This window comes from Coenobita brevimanus, chromosome 92 (genome assembly GCF_032717465.1).
Source record: "Coenobita brevimanus isolate Jiangsu-jjx chromosome 92, ASM3271746v2, whole genome shotgun sequence".
NCBI lineage: Eukaryota > Metazoa > Arthropoda > Malacostraca > Decapoda > Coenobitidae > Coenobita > Coenobita brevimanus.
Genome location: NC_137045.1, coordinates 8,286,779 through 8,302,004, shown reverse-complemented (window position 1 = coordinate 8,302,004; position 15,226 = coordinate 8,286,779). Strand labels below are relative to the sequence as shown.

Genomic DNA, 15,226 nt, shown 5'->3' with positions numbered 1-15,226 from the left:
ATAAATTCAGTTATATATGTGTTGTCCCATATGACTGACTGAAGGGTGTCTGTTGTCTCATATGACTGGCTGAAGGGTGTGACTGTTCTCCCATATGACTGGCTGAAGGGTGTGACTGTTCTCCCATATGGCTGGCTGAAAGGGGTGATTGTTCTCCCACATAAATGGCTGAAGGGTGACTATTGTCCCATATGACTGGCTGAAGGGTGTGATTGTAAATGAGTATAAGGGGAAGCCTGATGCCCTGGGAAGAAGAAATTATAGGCATAAAACTTTTGGACCATATAAATAAGGTAGTGAAGTCCTGGAACGTATGATAAGGGAACAAGTAAATACTGGAGATCCAGTTTGGGTTTTTGCCAGGCAACGGGACCACTGATGCCATATTCACTGTCCAACAGCTTCAGAAAAAATATAAATGGGAGAAAAGAGGGCTATACTTATTGTTGATTTGAAGGCCTCTGACGAATTTCCCTAGGGAGGTGTAGTGGACAATGAGAAAGCATGGGACTGAGGAGTTTCTGGTTAGAGTGGTTACGGTACATGGATACTTGCATCAAGGCGAGAGTGAGTGGAGATTTGAGTGATGAGTTTTCTATGAATGTTGGCATACTTCATGGGTGGGTCAGTCTTGATGCACTTATTGTCATAGTGCTGGAAACTCATATGACTTAGATATTGACTCCCATGGGAGATGCTGTATGCTGGTGACTTGGTGTTGACTGCAGAGAATGAAAGGAAGGTGGAGGAAAGATTTGGTAAATGGAGAGAGAGAATGAGACACAAAGGTCTGACAGTATATGCAGATTAAAAACGTGATATCTAAGGCTGGTGGCGAGGGTCTGGGTCGTTTTGGCTGTAACTTAGCCTAACTTTGGCAATGTCATCACGATGAAGTTTGGTTATTTACGCTGTATACAATTTTGGCCGCACGCTGTTTAGGCAGTTTGGACGTTACAGCCTAAATGACTTAACAGCTAAAATGACCACGATCAGGTGGCGTTACTGTCAAGGCAGAGGGAGTGTGGCCATGTGCACTTTGCCAAAGGGTGTGGAAGGTAACTTCTCCTTGTGCAGTGTTTGTGAAAAGCGGGTGCATAAGAGATGTGGTATCAGAGGCAAGCTGCAAAATAAGGACTTCACGTGTGTGGTGTCAGGGAGAGCATGTTGAGACTGTCAGGCATGAAAGGACTGATCTTGATGTGTGGAGTTTTTGTTATTTGGGTGACAGTTATGTGCTGGGAAAGGGGCTGGAGCTATGGTAAGGAGTGATTGGAGGAAGTTTAGAGAACTGTTGCCCCTCCTAACATTGAAACAGCACTCCCTCTGTGCTAGGGGATCTTTATATATGGCATGTGTTTGGTGTATAATGCTGTATGGTAGCGAGACCTAGGCAGTAAAGGTTGAGGATATTTGTAGCCTCAAATGTACAGAAATGACACTGATCAGATAGATGTGTAGTCACTCCGAATGAGAGGCCTGGGGGGCTACGATTGCAAGTTGAGAGGAAGGATGGGACCTTAATGTATTGGTGCTGTGATAAGGAGAGGTAGACTGAGATGGCCTGTGCATGTTGAGAGGATGAAGGATGTCAATTGGGTGTGGATGGTTGGAAGTGTGAAGGTCTGGGGTAAGGTTGCAAGAGAGACTGAAAGAGACCCAGGATGAGGTCATTAACCTCAGAGATAAGGGACAGAATAAGGGGGGGCTGCCAAAGACAAACCAGTGTGGAGAGCCACCATTAGGTGACCATGGCCAACACATTCATGTTGGAGCTTTTACAAATAACATGAAGTATGGGGAAACACTGCTCCAACTAGTGACTTAAATTTCTAATCATGCTCTCCCATCAGTCTTTTTCTGATTCTGGAAGATTGTACCTGAAAGCAGCCAGTATCACGAGTGCTATCCTCCCTATGAAATTATTAGCCTTTGTTCCTAAATAATGCAGCCAGTCTGGACTTTGCTGCTGCTGCTGCTGCAACATTTTAGTAAGGTGATGAATCCCAAAAGTGTGTTTGTGTTGTGGCAGGGGTAAGCATTTATCTGTCGGAAGCTCATTGACATGGTGGGAGGTTGGGGAGAATGGAAATTATATATATAACACTGAATGACAAGCCAAATGGTTTCCTGTACACCAGGAAACCATTTACTAAGCTGGATGGTAACCACATTACCAATTTTGGCGCCTGGTGGTTTCGTCAGTAATTATTGCGCTCCAATTGGATTGAGCCGGTAAAGGTTTATATCCAAGGGGTGGTTGAGGTTGATTGCTCATGTAATGCGACTCAGGGATGAGTGAGGCTGGTCACTCTCATTTTAAATGTCGGGACCAACTGCTTAGCCCCACGCTCCTATGCTCCTCATGGGGCAACGTAGGATTGGATGATGGATGGATGGATATATAGATATCCATCAAAGAAAACTGAAATCAAAACTAAAATATGGGATTGTGTTAAAGTAAAAAATTTCCCTGATCATTCAATCCCAATCACAGGCATCCAGTCACTAAATGCAACATGCAAGAATGTTCATGGTAATGGAATACTAAAAAAATTACCAGGCATTAAAAAGAAATTTATTAGAAGTTGACATGATCCTACAAGTAAATCATACAAAAACCCTTTTAAGTAACTGCAATTTTCAAATGGCAACATCTGATGCAACAAAAGATTCTGAGCAGGTTCAATTACAAAATTTTGAGCCAATGTAGAGCCTATGAATATGGTTCCGTTATATATAAAGCTTATCATACTTGATGAAAACTGGAAGAGGCGGACAGATCTTTCCACATTTGTGATATGATATACAAATGGAAGAGCTTCATTTAATACTAAACTTGCCTTGGCCAACCTGTGGCAGCAGGTGCAGGCCAGATCAGCCAGGCAGTTATGCCAGCTATTGCCCTGTAAAAGCCTCTTTTCTCAGTTGGCTCACTGATCCCCAGGAAAAGTTCGAACTGTCTGATGCACTCTTTCTGTAGTATGTTTCATTTTCTGCAGTAAGCCCCTAGTTCCATTTATGCACAAAGATGTGACTGTGCATACTTAACATGGGGCAACATGAGAGCTGGTCATAAGCCCAAGCTAATTAATCAGTGCACAACTGCTGCCACCCACCTTCACACTTTCAACCAATTAAATCATAATCAAAATAATATAATCACAAGTATAAAACAATGAGTCCTCCTGATGCTGGCTGGGTAGCATGGTAACAGTCGCCACCCATCGTGACTAGGGCAGTGGTGTAAAGGTGGTGAGACTGCTCCTCACAGCACCACACACCACCACCAGCTCCTGCCCCTTCCCCCCAGGGTGCCTGGTGAGGTTGCCTGGGATGAGGGGCCTCCCGCTGTAGGTTTAGGAACGGTCTGTAGAGCGGCATTTTTCCAACACACACTCATATGATGCTTCAGCCATGTCCGTAGCCTGAAAGTTAATTTCCAACGGTAAATACTTTTGCTTAAAAAGGAACACACAGCTATTTCCTGCAAACTTCAGGTTTACATCCAAAACCTGCTTTTTAGATTTTGAAACTATCTATCTATTGCCAGACATCTTAATCCCGTAAGGGTTGGCCACAAACAAATTGCCTCCATGTCACCCTGTCCAGTGCCATTTCACTGCCCTGCTGCCAGCTCACACCCCCTCTCTAATCTCTCTTTCCACTCCATCCCTCCCCCCCCCCACCTCACTCACATACTCTCCTCATCAGTCTTTCACTCTCCATCCTCTCCACAAGGCCAAACCACCTCACTGTTTCTCGCAATGCTTCCTATCACATCCACACCACAATGCTCCTTCACATCCTCATTTGTCAGTCCCTCTCTCCATGTGACTCCATATGCTCCTCTCAAAATAACTCATTTCCACTGCTCTCACTCTTGATTTCTATCCCTCCAACAAGGACCAAGCTTCACTTCCGTATGTCTGAGTTGGTATCACAATACTGTCATGTAGCATCTTTTCCATGCTCACTTCACTGTTTCTTATCACTGCTTTCAAGGAACCAGCAACCTTTCTTCCTTGTTGTACCCTTTCAAGCACTTCATCCTCTAAACTTCCATCCTTACTTATCACACTACCCAAGTACTTAAATGCACTCACATTTTCAATTTCCTGTTCATCCAACCTCATTGTACATTCACTTCTCCTTAAGATCATAACTTTACTCTTCCCTACATTCACATTTAGACTCTGTTTCTTACACACACTCCCAAACTCATCCACCAGGCCTTGCAGCTCCCCTTTGTCTTCACTCAACAACACAGTATCATCTGCAAACAACAGTACAGGGAGTTTCCAAACACCGCCCTCTCTCACTAAGGCCGCTCCAACATCCACTGCCCTACCTTGTCTCTCTTTTATAACCCCATCCATATACAGACTGAACAACCATGGAGACATGACACATCCTTGTTTCAATCAAACCTTTAAATTGAAAAGTTCACTCAGTTCACTATCAACATGCACTGCAGCCTTAGCACCCTCATAAAAACTCTTCACGACATTGAACAACTTCCGATCTACTCCATACACTTAATACTTTCCACAATCCTTGTCTATCCACCTTGTCATATGCCTTCTCCAAATCTACGAAGGCCGCACACAACTTCTTTCCCTTCTTGAGAAACCTTTCCACTAAAGATCTAAGAATGACTATCTAATCTACACAACCTCTTCCCATCCTAAAACCTCCCTGTTCTTCTCCAATTAATTCCTCTTATTTCCCTAACTGTCAATAAGTATCCCACCATATACTTTTCCTATTACACTAAGAAGACAAATGCCCCTATGATTACCACATACTTCTTCTTCCTCTTTTCCTTTGTACAGGGGAATAATTATACCTGACTCCCAATCATCCGGGACTCTACCTTCCTCCCAGGTCAATCTGCACATATTCCACATCCATTCTAGTACTCTCTCTCCCCCATAATTCAGCATTTCACCACACACTCCATCAATTCCTGGGGCGTTCCCCATTTTAACTTTCTTCGTTGCTTCCACAACTTCCATCCTACTGATTTCTTCCTCTCTTCTCTCATCTCTCCATCTCCCATCCATTCCCCAGCCACTTACACTTGCATCACATTCATTCTCTATGTTCAACAATTTTTAAAGTGTTCTCTCCATCTGCTCACTTTTTTCCCTTCTCTACTAGTAATCTACCATTTTTATGTTTCACTCCCCAACTAACTTCTCTTGTACCCTGTCTAACTCTCTTTACCTCTTCCCAGACCATTTTCTTACATTTCCTCCACTTTACACTCAAATTCCTTCCAAATTCCTCATCCACCCTCTTCTTACTAGTATTTTCACCTCTCTCTTCCTCTCTACATATAACTCTCTCTCCCGTCTCTCAACTTCTTCCACACCCATTTCGCATCCACTCACTATATGCCTTCTTCTTTTGTGCCATAGCCTCTCTCACCTCTTCATTCCACCATGCTGTTCCATGCACCCCCTTTCGTCTATTCTTAAACCCACACACCACCTTACATGCTGCACAGATTTCTTTTGTGAATATCTTGCACACCCCTTCCACGTCCCCCATCTGCTCCAATTCATATTTACCCAATCGCTCCTCCACTTCCCTCTTATATTCTGCCTTTTTTCCATCCTCTTGCAACCCTTCCACTCTCCTTGCACGAACTACTACCTCCTATCTTCACTTCTTCTATTTCTCCATTTCCTGTGGACCTCTTCAAGCACAAAATGATCCATAGGCATACGTGGCGAGTGCTGAGAAGGGTGGGTGGTGAACTGAATGAACAAAAGGCAATGTGTGTGTGTGTGTGTGTGTGTGTAATTCACCGGGTCGATCAGGATCACTTGATGGTCGTGATCGTCAGCTTTTACCCTCCCGGAAGGGAGCTTGAGAGCTCATATAATCCGATCTAAGGGCAAGGCTGTGACCTTCACACACGCACACACCCGTCCCCTTGCTCAAGGGGGACAGTAGCCACCCACTTCGTCAGTGAAACTTTTCACACCCTGAGCGAGGCGCGAACTCCCGTCTACCAGATGGCATGCGTGAACGTTAACACTGAGCCAGTGTGTGTGTGTGTGTGTGTGTGTGTGTGTGTGTGTGTGTGTGTGTGTGTGTGTGTGTGTGTGTGTGTGTGTGTGTGTGTGTGTGTGTGTGTGTGTGTGTGTGTGTGTGTGTGTGTGTGTGTGTGTGTGTGTGTGTGTGTGTGTGTGTGTGTGTGTGTGTGTGTGTGTGTGTGTGTGTGTGTGTGTGTGTGTGTGTGTGTGTGTGTGTGTGTGTGTGTGTGTGTGTGTGTGTGTGTGTGTGTGTGTGTGTGTGTGTGTGTGTGTGTGTGTGTGTGTGTGTGTGTGTGTGTGTGTGTGTGTGTGTGTGTGTGTGTGTGTGTGTGTGTGTGTGTGTGTGTGTGTGTGTGTGTGTGTGTGTGTGTGTGTGTGTGTGTGTGTGTGTGTGTGTGTGTGTGTGTGTGTGTGTGTGTGTGTGTGTGTGTGTGTGTGTGTGTGTGTGTGTGTGTGTGTGTGTGTGTGTGTGTGTGTGTGTGTGTGTGTGTGTGTGTGTGTGTGTGTGTGTGTGTGTGTGTGTGTGTGTGTGTGTGTGTGTGTGTGTGTGTGTGTGTGTGTGTGTGTGTGTGTGTGTGTGTGTGTGTGTGTGTGTGTGTGTGTGTGTGTGTGTGTGTGTGTGTGTGTGTGTGTGTGTGTGTGTGTGTGTGTGTGTGTGTGTGTGTGTGTGTGTGTGTGTGTGTGTGTGTGTGTGTGTGTGTGTGTGTGTGTGTGTGTGTGTGTGTGTGTGTGTGTGTGTGTGTGTGTGTGTGTGTGTGTGTGTGTGTGTGTGTGTGTGTGTGTGTGTGTGTGTGTGTGTGTGTGTGTGTGTGTGTGTGTGTGTGTGTGTGTGTGTGTGTGTGTGTGTGTGTGTGTGTGTGTGTGTGTGTGTGTGTGTGTGTGTGTGTGTGTGTGTGTGTGTGTGTGTGTGTGTGTGTGTGTGTGTGTGTGTAATGGATGCAAGAGCATATAGAGATTGGGGGAGTGGACTTTCTGACCACCACTAATTGCGGCTCTCCACACTGGTCGATCTCTAGCAACCTCCTTATTCAGTCCCTTATCCCTGAGGTCATGCTCAGTGACTTCATCCCACATCTTTTTTGGTCTAATTCTCGCAACCTTAAAATAACCTTAGCACGTCTCACTTTCTACACCTCCCATCCTCTTCACATGGCCAAACCACCTCAATCTACCTTCCCTCATCACAACACCAATACACTCCAATCCCTTCCCACATCTCATCTCTTTCGTCATAAACCTAGCCCTCCCCTAGCCTAGCACTCGAGGATGCACTGCACATCCAACTAATCACTGTCATTTCCGTATGCTTGAGCCTCAAAATTTCCTACATCTTTACTGCCCAAGTCTCACTACTACATGCTGTAGCTTTACACTCATAACACATGCTGCATACAAAGTTCCTGTATCACAGAAGGAGAGCCCTCTCAATGTCAGGAAAGGCAAAAGCTCACTGAACATCTTCCAATCACTCCTCACTCTTGCAACAGAGCTAGCTCCAGCCCCACCACCTACAGCACATAACATGTCCTCCAAATGACAAAATTCTTTCACACTCAAGAGACTCTGAAACATGTTCAATTCTTTCACGCTTGAGTCTCCACATGCTCTCCCTGAAACACCGCACACATGAAATTAGCATTATCTTGCAGTCTACATCTAAGACCACCACATCCCTTACGCACCCACTATCACAAACACTGCACAAGACGGAATTACTTTCCATGCCCTTGTTGCAAATTGCACATGGCCACTCTCCCTCTTCTTTGGCAGTACCGCCAACAGCCCTAGATACCATCACTTTTGTTTTACCTGCATTTACCCTAAAGCCCTTGCGCTCCATACCATCTCTCCACTTCCTAAATCTTTCCTCCACCTCCCTTTCATTTTCTGCAATCAACACCAAATTATCAGCATACAACATCTCCCATGGGAGTCCATTTCTGATGTCACATGAAAGGGCTTCAAGTACCATGATAAACAACATTGGGCTCAAGACTGACCCCTGATGCACTTCAACATTCACAACTCAAATCTCCATTCACCCTTAGCTGAGTGTGAGCACCCATATACGTAGCCATAATCACCCTAACCAGCCACTCCTCAATCTCAAGTTTACTCATTTCCCACTTCACTACCTCTCTAGGACACCTAGTCAGCTCATGACTTTCTTAAAATATGGCAATATCACCCACTTTATGAGCTGCTATTCTAGAGATCTTTTGTGCTACTGACCTGGATATATTTGCCGACACCTTCTAAAGCATGTTTGAGAGCATCAAAGCTCGAGGAGTACAGCATCTTCTTCTTTATCTTGGCAGTGTCTGGGCACCAGGACATCAAAAACAGCTTCTGCTTCTTTGTCTGAAATTTGAAAATATTGGTGAAATCTCTGTTCGCAAAATCACTGTCACAAATCAACACTACTTATGGCAGCTACTAAAATTATTTGTCTTCATAACTACACAATATTCCTATACTCCAAAGTTAATAATACTTAAAACTTTCTTTATTTCAAAAATTAATTGTACACCATGAACCAAATTACTTCGGCAGATTAAGTTTAATAGGGTTCAGTCCGACACTGGTTTTCTAGCAATCACAGAAATCCAAAGTACCAGAACTAGTAACTTTACTAACAACGTTTATCTTAATTTGTTTTCCAACCTACAAAGGCATTCAGTTTAAATGTGGCCGAGAGCTAATTTACAGGGGTAGTAGTCTGGACAGACTAATTCCCAGCAAATCAACCAGTATCAGCTGCACAACCATTCTTCAGGGTGTTACAAGTGTCAAGTGAAATTATAGCAATTTCATTAAACATTCTGAACGGGAAAAAAGCACTTGCAGCCATTTATCCATTAATTACTGCAGACAAACTGCTTCAAATACTACAGTTATTTAAGACTGGCTAATAACGTTAGTGGAAAAGAATGTTACAACGTGGTATCAAAAAAGTATGTACTGTACTCGACCATATAGATCTTAATAATTCAAATAAGGAATATGCTTTTCGCTGTTCAATTTACTGCGTGCTTTATCTTTGGAAGCAAATTCGGACTGATTTTTCTTATGTATATATTAATAGCTTCCTCAATATTTCCACTTACAACAAATATTTTTCAAGAGAAACAATTTCAGGCCCTTTTAAACTGGAATTACCTAAACAAAGTTTAATTCCACATATGCTCAAGAAGAATATGGCAGCTGTTGTTCTGGGCATCTTATGGAACTTTAGTAGTGAAATCTCTTGTAGTCCGACATCTTCCAGGTAAAGTACAAGTTCTCAAGTGTATGGATACAAGGTGTCTGTGTGAACCAGATTATCAGTGTCTGATTGCTATACACAAAATCTAAATGTTTTTGACTGTGCTGCAATGTAAATTCCACCCAACAAACATCTTTAATCTACATATGGTATTCTGAATATCTTACCTTCATAACAAAACCTCTCTTCCAAGCAGTTCCCCAAATCGTGCAAGCGTTCCATATTCTTGATCTTCCAATCAGCCTTGTTAATTTCTTTACTTGCAAGTTTTATTTCATGCACACAGCTAGCAATGAACTTAGTTTAACATTATCAGAGTACTGAACGTGGAAACAAGAGCACAAAAGCAGTAACTAAGCAACAGGGAAAGAAAGTGGTAGACTAGGTACTCCAGTACTAGTCAAAAACAAACACCCTAAAAATAGCAAAGTTTGGATAGCAATTTTCTGGATGTAATTGTTTATACAAAAACTTTATAATAATCTGCATCAGCATATGTTAGTTACTCCTGCACCATCACATTCATTAATTCCTCACAGGCATAGTAAATGAAAAAAATAAATAGTATTATGTAAAAACAGTAACATGAAGACTGTTCCAGCAAGAAAAACAAAATCATATTCAAGGCAGTAAATAATAATAATAATTATTATTATTATTATTGTAATGGACTTGTGTTACGGGGTGCACAAGTTGAACAAACAGTGATATACCAAGATCTGTGTCGATGAAGTTCTATCAACCCTTCACTGCAGATTCTGACAGCTAAAGTCCCTATGCTGATTAACAGCTTTACAGTGAACAACTAATATATATTAAGTGAAAATGTTAAAACTGGGAATTATTACTGCATCATCACAAATGCATGGCTAAACTATCAGATTGAGAAGTGCCATCTCTGCCGGAAGCTTCTCATCCCCCCCCCCCCCGACACACACACACACATTACTGATGACAGTACTAATGACGAGTGTGGACCATTGCTTTAAACTTTAGCTAATACTATGGTACCTGACCAGCAGACAACATGGTCAGTGTTTTTGACTAAACAAGTAAAACATCAATCTCATACCACACAATAACTACATACACACCTCAAAACTATTGTTTTTCCCCCCCCCACTGCCGATCACTGATCAAGATTTCAAGTACAAACAACAATTCAACTTCTAGTTATAACCATGACCCACCTAAGGAAAGGGGTTAAACAGAACCCAGGAAAAGAAATTTAATATGGAAAAGTATCACTAGCATGCTCTGCACCAGAAAACTTAACTGTTCTAAGTTTCCATCCCCTGAAAAAGAAATTTAATATGGAAAAGTATTACCAGCATGCTCAGCACCAGAAAACTTAACTGTTTTAAGTTTCCACACCAAGGAAAATACTAAACTGGTGGTCAAAAGTTCCAGCAGTTTCCTATACCCTTAGACTACCCGAAAGATCTAAAAATTCCATCCCTCCCCCCATTAAAGGCCAAAATCAAAAGCAAAATAGAGCTATCAAACTAAGCCATACCCATTTTTCACCCCAAGAGTTAAACTACAGTACAGTATGCCCCACCTGCTCCATACAACAAAGTTCTCAGCTGCAGATACGATTCTAGAAGATTAAGACATGAAAAAAAGAAGCCCCAAAAGATGTCAAATTCATCAGTTTTCTGTTAAGTACAATATACAATTTTTCTCATGTTTATTATAATAAAGGCCTACAAATCCCAAGTTTTTCCGGTCAAAATTTCACTGCTGTATTACGGACATGATTGCCATTGCCCACAGTCTTCCAACCATGATTTTCAAGCTATCCATCCTTGCAGTGAAGGCACAAATTAATCTGTGGTGTGCAACTTACCCCATACAAGTCAACTTGATCTACCTTATAAGTGGGATTTTTTACAATGCACCACTAAGTTTCTCATAGAAGCAGTGTCATTCAGTTTTTATAGGATATTAGGCTTTTTATCATCCCTTATATGTTAGGCTGAGCCTAGAAACAAACTAGCAGTAGCAACCATGAACAAAATTTATTCACTTTCTGGTCCATTTACCAAGACATTAGCACCAGAAAGAAGACTCAAATATGCCTATTAAAAAAATAAATAAATAAATAAAAATGTTATAAAACCAAATGCAAGGACAAGAGTGGCTACAGGAAGGGGGGAAAAAGGAAATAAATTATCCAAAGCAGCACATCACACTCGAACTATGGCTAGCTGATCAAATGGCAACTCCTTGAGCTTTTGACAGGAGGCAAGTCAGACTCATATAGGTGCAGATTTCCAGCTATGGTGGTACTACTCTAAACTGGCTTCTAGGGTGGGGCACCAACCTCTGCACAATGGTGCTATGTTTCCCAAACGCGTGATGTGAAACTGCTCTTACATATGTAAAAGGCATATGAATACCATGGTAATGTATGTATTATGATATATGAAAGAACATTAAATTTGTTATGCATGAAAGATTTATACGGCAATACAGAAATGTAGCATAAATATTTTACAGCGTTGCTAAAAAAAAATGTAGTCACTTTTATTGGCTTTTACCGTAGTTCTGGGGTGGGTAATAATGTCACAATTATGGTTATAAGATAATGTGCAGGAATATAAGTAAAAATATGCCAATTTCTTAGTAAAAAAAAATAATACCTCGTGAGCGGCAACACACAGACCCAGTCTGACCCGGCCAGAGCTTCCCCGTGTCATTTTCCTTTGTGTCCTTGAATCAGGATGGCAGCTAAGCTAGCCCACTCCTCGCATCTACACAGTCAAGCTAAATATAATGTACAATATAATGTAAAAGAAAATAACCAAAATGTATCCTAAAATACCATAGACAGAGAGAGAGAGAGAGAGAGAGAAGGGGGGGGCAGGCAGGCCAGGGGCAGTGTTGAGTGCATTGTCATGCTGAGGGAGAGATGTAGGAAGGGAGGGAAGGAAGGGGGGAGAATGACTGAATGAAACCAAATGATGGCGCCACAATGGTGAGGTCATCCGGCGCCATATGTAAAACAGTAATATTTTTCAGTATAATTAGGAATAACAAAGAAATGAAAGCACATGTTTCTAAGTCACTCATAAAAGAAACAAAATCACCCAGGGTGATGCACATTTCCCCCCAGGGGGGGGGGGGGGGAGAGAGAGAGAGAGAGAGAGAGATATCGCGGGTACGGAAAACGTGACAACATTGTACAGAGGTTGGCGCACCACCCTAGCTGCCAATTCATGGTAGTACCACCTTAACTGAAAAATTTCTGACCAAAATAATTCTGTAATAAGTTAGCCTGAGCAAAAACTCTTCATGAGTAGATATGTAATACCATTTCCAAGACAATAATGTACATCTGAAGTACAGTAAAACCTCGATATAACAGACTTCGAAAGACCGAAATTCGCTTTTATAGGAATTGAGGAGCTACCGGACTAAATTCTTATACTGTATATTGGAAAAAGTCCGATAAAGCCAGAAGCAGTCCAGACTGCCTGACCACTTCAGCTTTCTTCACAACAGTAAGGTAAATAAAAGACATGTTTATCAGTGAACAGTGCAGTATTCCATCCATCCATCATCTAACAGTGTTGCCCCAGCATAGGAGCCTAGGGTTAGGCAAGTTGGTCCTGACATTTAAGATGAAAGTGACCAGTCTCACCCATCCCTGAGTGGCATTATGTGAGCAATAAACCCCAGTCACCCTTTGGATATTAACCCGCACAGGTTCAATCCGACTGGAGCGTCTTAACTGCCCACTAAACCACCAGTACATTATTAGTATATATACAAGGGCGTGGGAAGTAATTCCATCTTGTGCGGTGTGTGCAGTAAATGGGTGCATAAGAGATGTAGTGGTATCAGAGGTAGACTGCGAGATAATGCTGATTTTATGTGTACAGCGTGACGGGGTGAGCAGGTGGAGATTGTCAGACGTGAAAGGATTGAACTTGCTTGTGAATCTCTTGAGTGTGTGGAAGAGTTTTGTTATTTGGGAGACATGTTGTGTCCTGGAGGTGGGGCTGGAGGTAGCCTTGTGGCTAGGGTGAGAAGTGGTTGGAAGAAGTTCAGGGAGCTCTTGCCTCTCCTGACATTGAGAGGGCTCTCCCTACGTGCGAAGGGGTCTTTGTATGCAGCATGTGTTAGGAGTGTAATGCTGTATGGCAGTGAGACCTGGGCAGTGAAGGAGAAGATATTCGCCAGCTCAGACGTACAGAAATGACAATGATTAGGTGGATGTGCAGTGCGTCCCTGCATCCAAGGCCTGGAGGGGCTGGGTTTACAATGAAGAGTTGAGAGGTAGGATGGGACTGGAGTGTATTGGTGTTGTGATGAGGAGAGGTAGATTGAGGTGGTTTGGACATGTGGAGAGGATGGGGGATGATAATTGGGTGAGGAAGGTGAGAAGTGTTAATATTGGGGGTGGGGTTATGAGGGGTAGACTGAGAAAGACATGGGACGAGGTCATTAAGTGTGACCTTAGGGTTAAGGAACTGAACAGGGAGGCTGCAATGGATCCTGCAGCGTGGAGAGCCGCCATTAGGTGACCAAGGCCGACACATGCAAGCATGTTGGAGCCTTTAACCCCTCTGTGAGGCAATTCAGAATCCGCAGACATGCCCCGGGAGGCAAAAGTTTCGGGAAATTTGACATGTCATATTTTTATGATTTATGTGTTTGGGATGATGGATAATGATGAAATATCAATAAAAATAATAAAATAAATATATTTTACCTACCCATTACTGAAATTACAGCTGATGAAGCTGATGAATGCAGTATGGGTAATCCATGAGGATGCCGCAGAAAGTAAACAAACAACTTTTTTCTATCTGGTGTTTTCACTTATAGCTTGAACAGAACATTCTTTCCTTATTAGAAAAACTTATTTCTTGCTTCTGTGTACAATTATTTTCAAAACAGAACTTGTTTCCATATTCAAAAAATGTAATTTCAACTTCTGAACTTTACTAATGCTACCAGTAATTAGAACAGAACTTATTTCCTCTCATTCAACAAAACTTTTCTTCTTCTTATAGTTTGAACAGAACATTCTTTTCTTATTAGAAAAACTTATTTCTTGTACCAAATAATCAAGAATTTCACCATCAAAAAACAGGAGAAAATACTCCATTTCAGAACTGTTTTTGTCTACTCCAGCAGCCCTTGTCACTCCACTGTGAGTTGCATCAAATCTATAGCAATTTGGTATGAATCTATCACCATTTGCCCAGATAAACCCAGATCCACCAGCACTACCAATACCACCAGGCCTACGGGAGGGTCACACACCCTGGGATCATCATCATCATCACTTAGGTCTGAATCATCATCACTCTCGTCACTCACGGGAATAAATCCATCACTGTCACTGTCTGCCATCCCCTCACTGTCACTACCACTCTCCTGTGCCATCCCCTCACTGTCACTACCACTCTCCTGGTCATCACTATCGTACTCCAAACCTGGCGATAACTTACGTTTCACGCCAGCACTACTCACTGATACCCCTGAGGTTGACGGAGTTTGTGTATCACTGTCGGAAAATCCTTCAAAATCGGTGATGTCATGCACTTCCCTCTCTTCATCAAGTCTACTAGTCACTTCAGAGTTCTCCAAATTGCTGTCCGGTTCTGCCATCTCATCTGAATACTGTGCTGAGGGCGAAAAGTGAAGACTTCCCTCTAACTCCACGATACACACAATCGCGCTGCCTAACCTCCGCGCGTTGCAGACGTGAAAAAAAAATCGGTCACATGTACTGTTATTACAGCATATTTTTGAAGGATTTTAGGCATATATTTGTTTGTAGAAAATTATCTTATGGTTTATGAGTCATTTTTAGGTAATTATTTGAGCATAAAATGCGAAAATAAAAAAAAAATCCACCCTAAAACCCGGTACATTTGTACCAGCAGGTTTGTTTACA

General features: G+C 42.4%; 1 protein-coding gene across 1 annotated transcript in view; it reads right to left on the bottom strand.

Moving 5' to 3' along the window:
- Window positions 1–2,564: 2,564 nt before the first annotated feature.
- Window positions 2,565–15,226, bottom strand: part of tsr (Cofilin/actin-depolymerizing factor homolog tsr) — a 33,071-nt gene continuing 20,409 nt past the window's right edge. The window contains exons 4-5 of the mRNA XM_080282204.1: window positions 8,280–8,408; window positions 2,565–3,428 (exon numbers count right to left, since the gene is read on the bottom strand). Of these exons, the coding sequence (XP_080138330.1) occupies window positions 3,360–3,428; window positions 8,280–8,408 (198 nt within the window). The 3' untranslated portion in view covers window positions 2,565–3,359. The remainder of the gene's footprint in view (window positions 3,429–8,279; window positions 8,409–15,226) is intronic.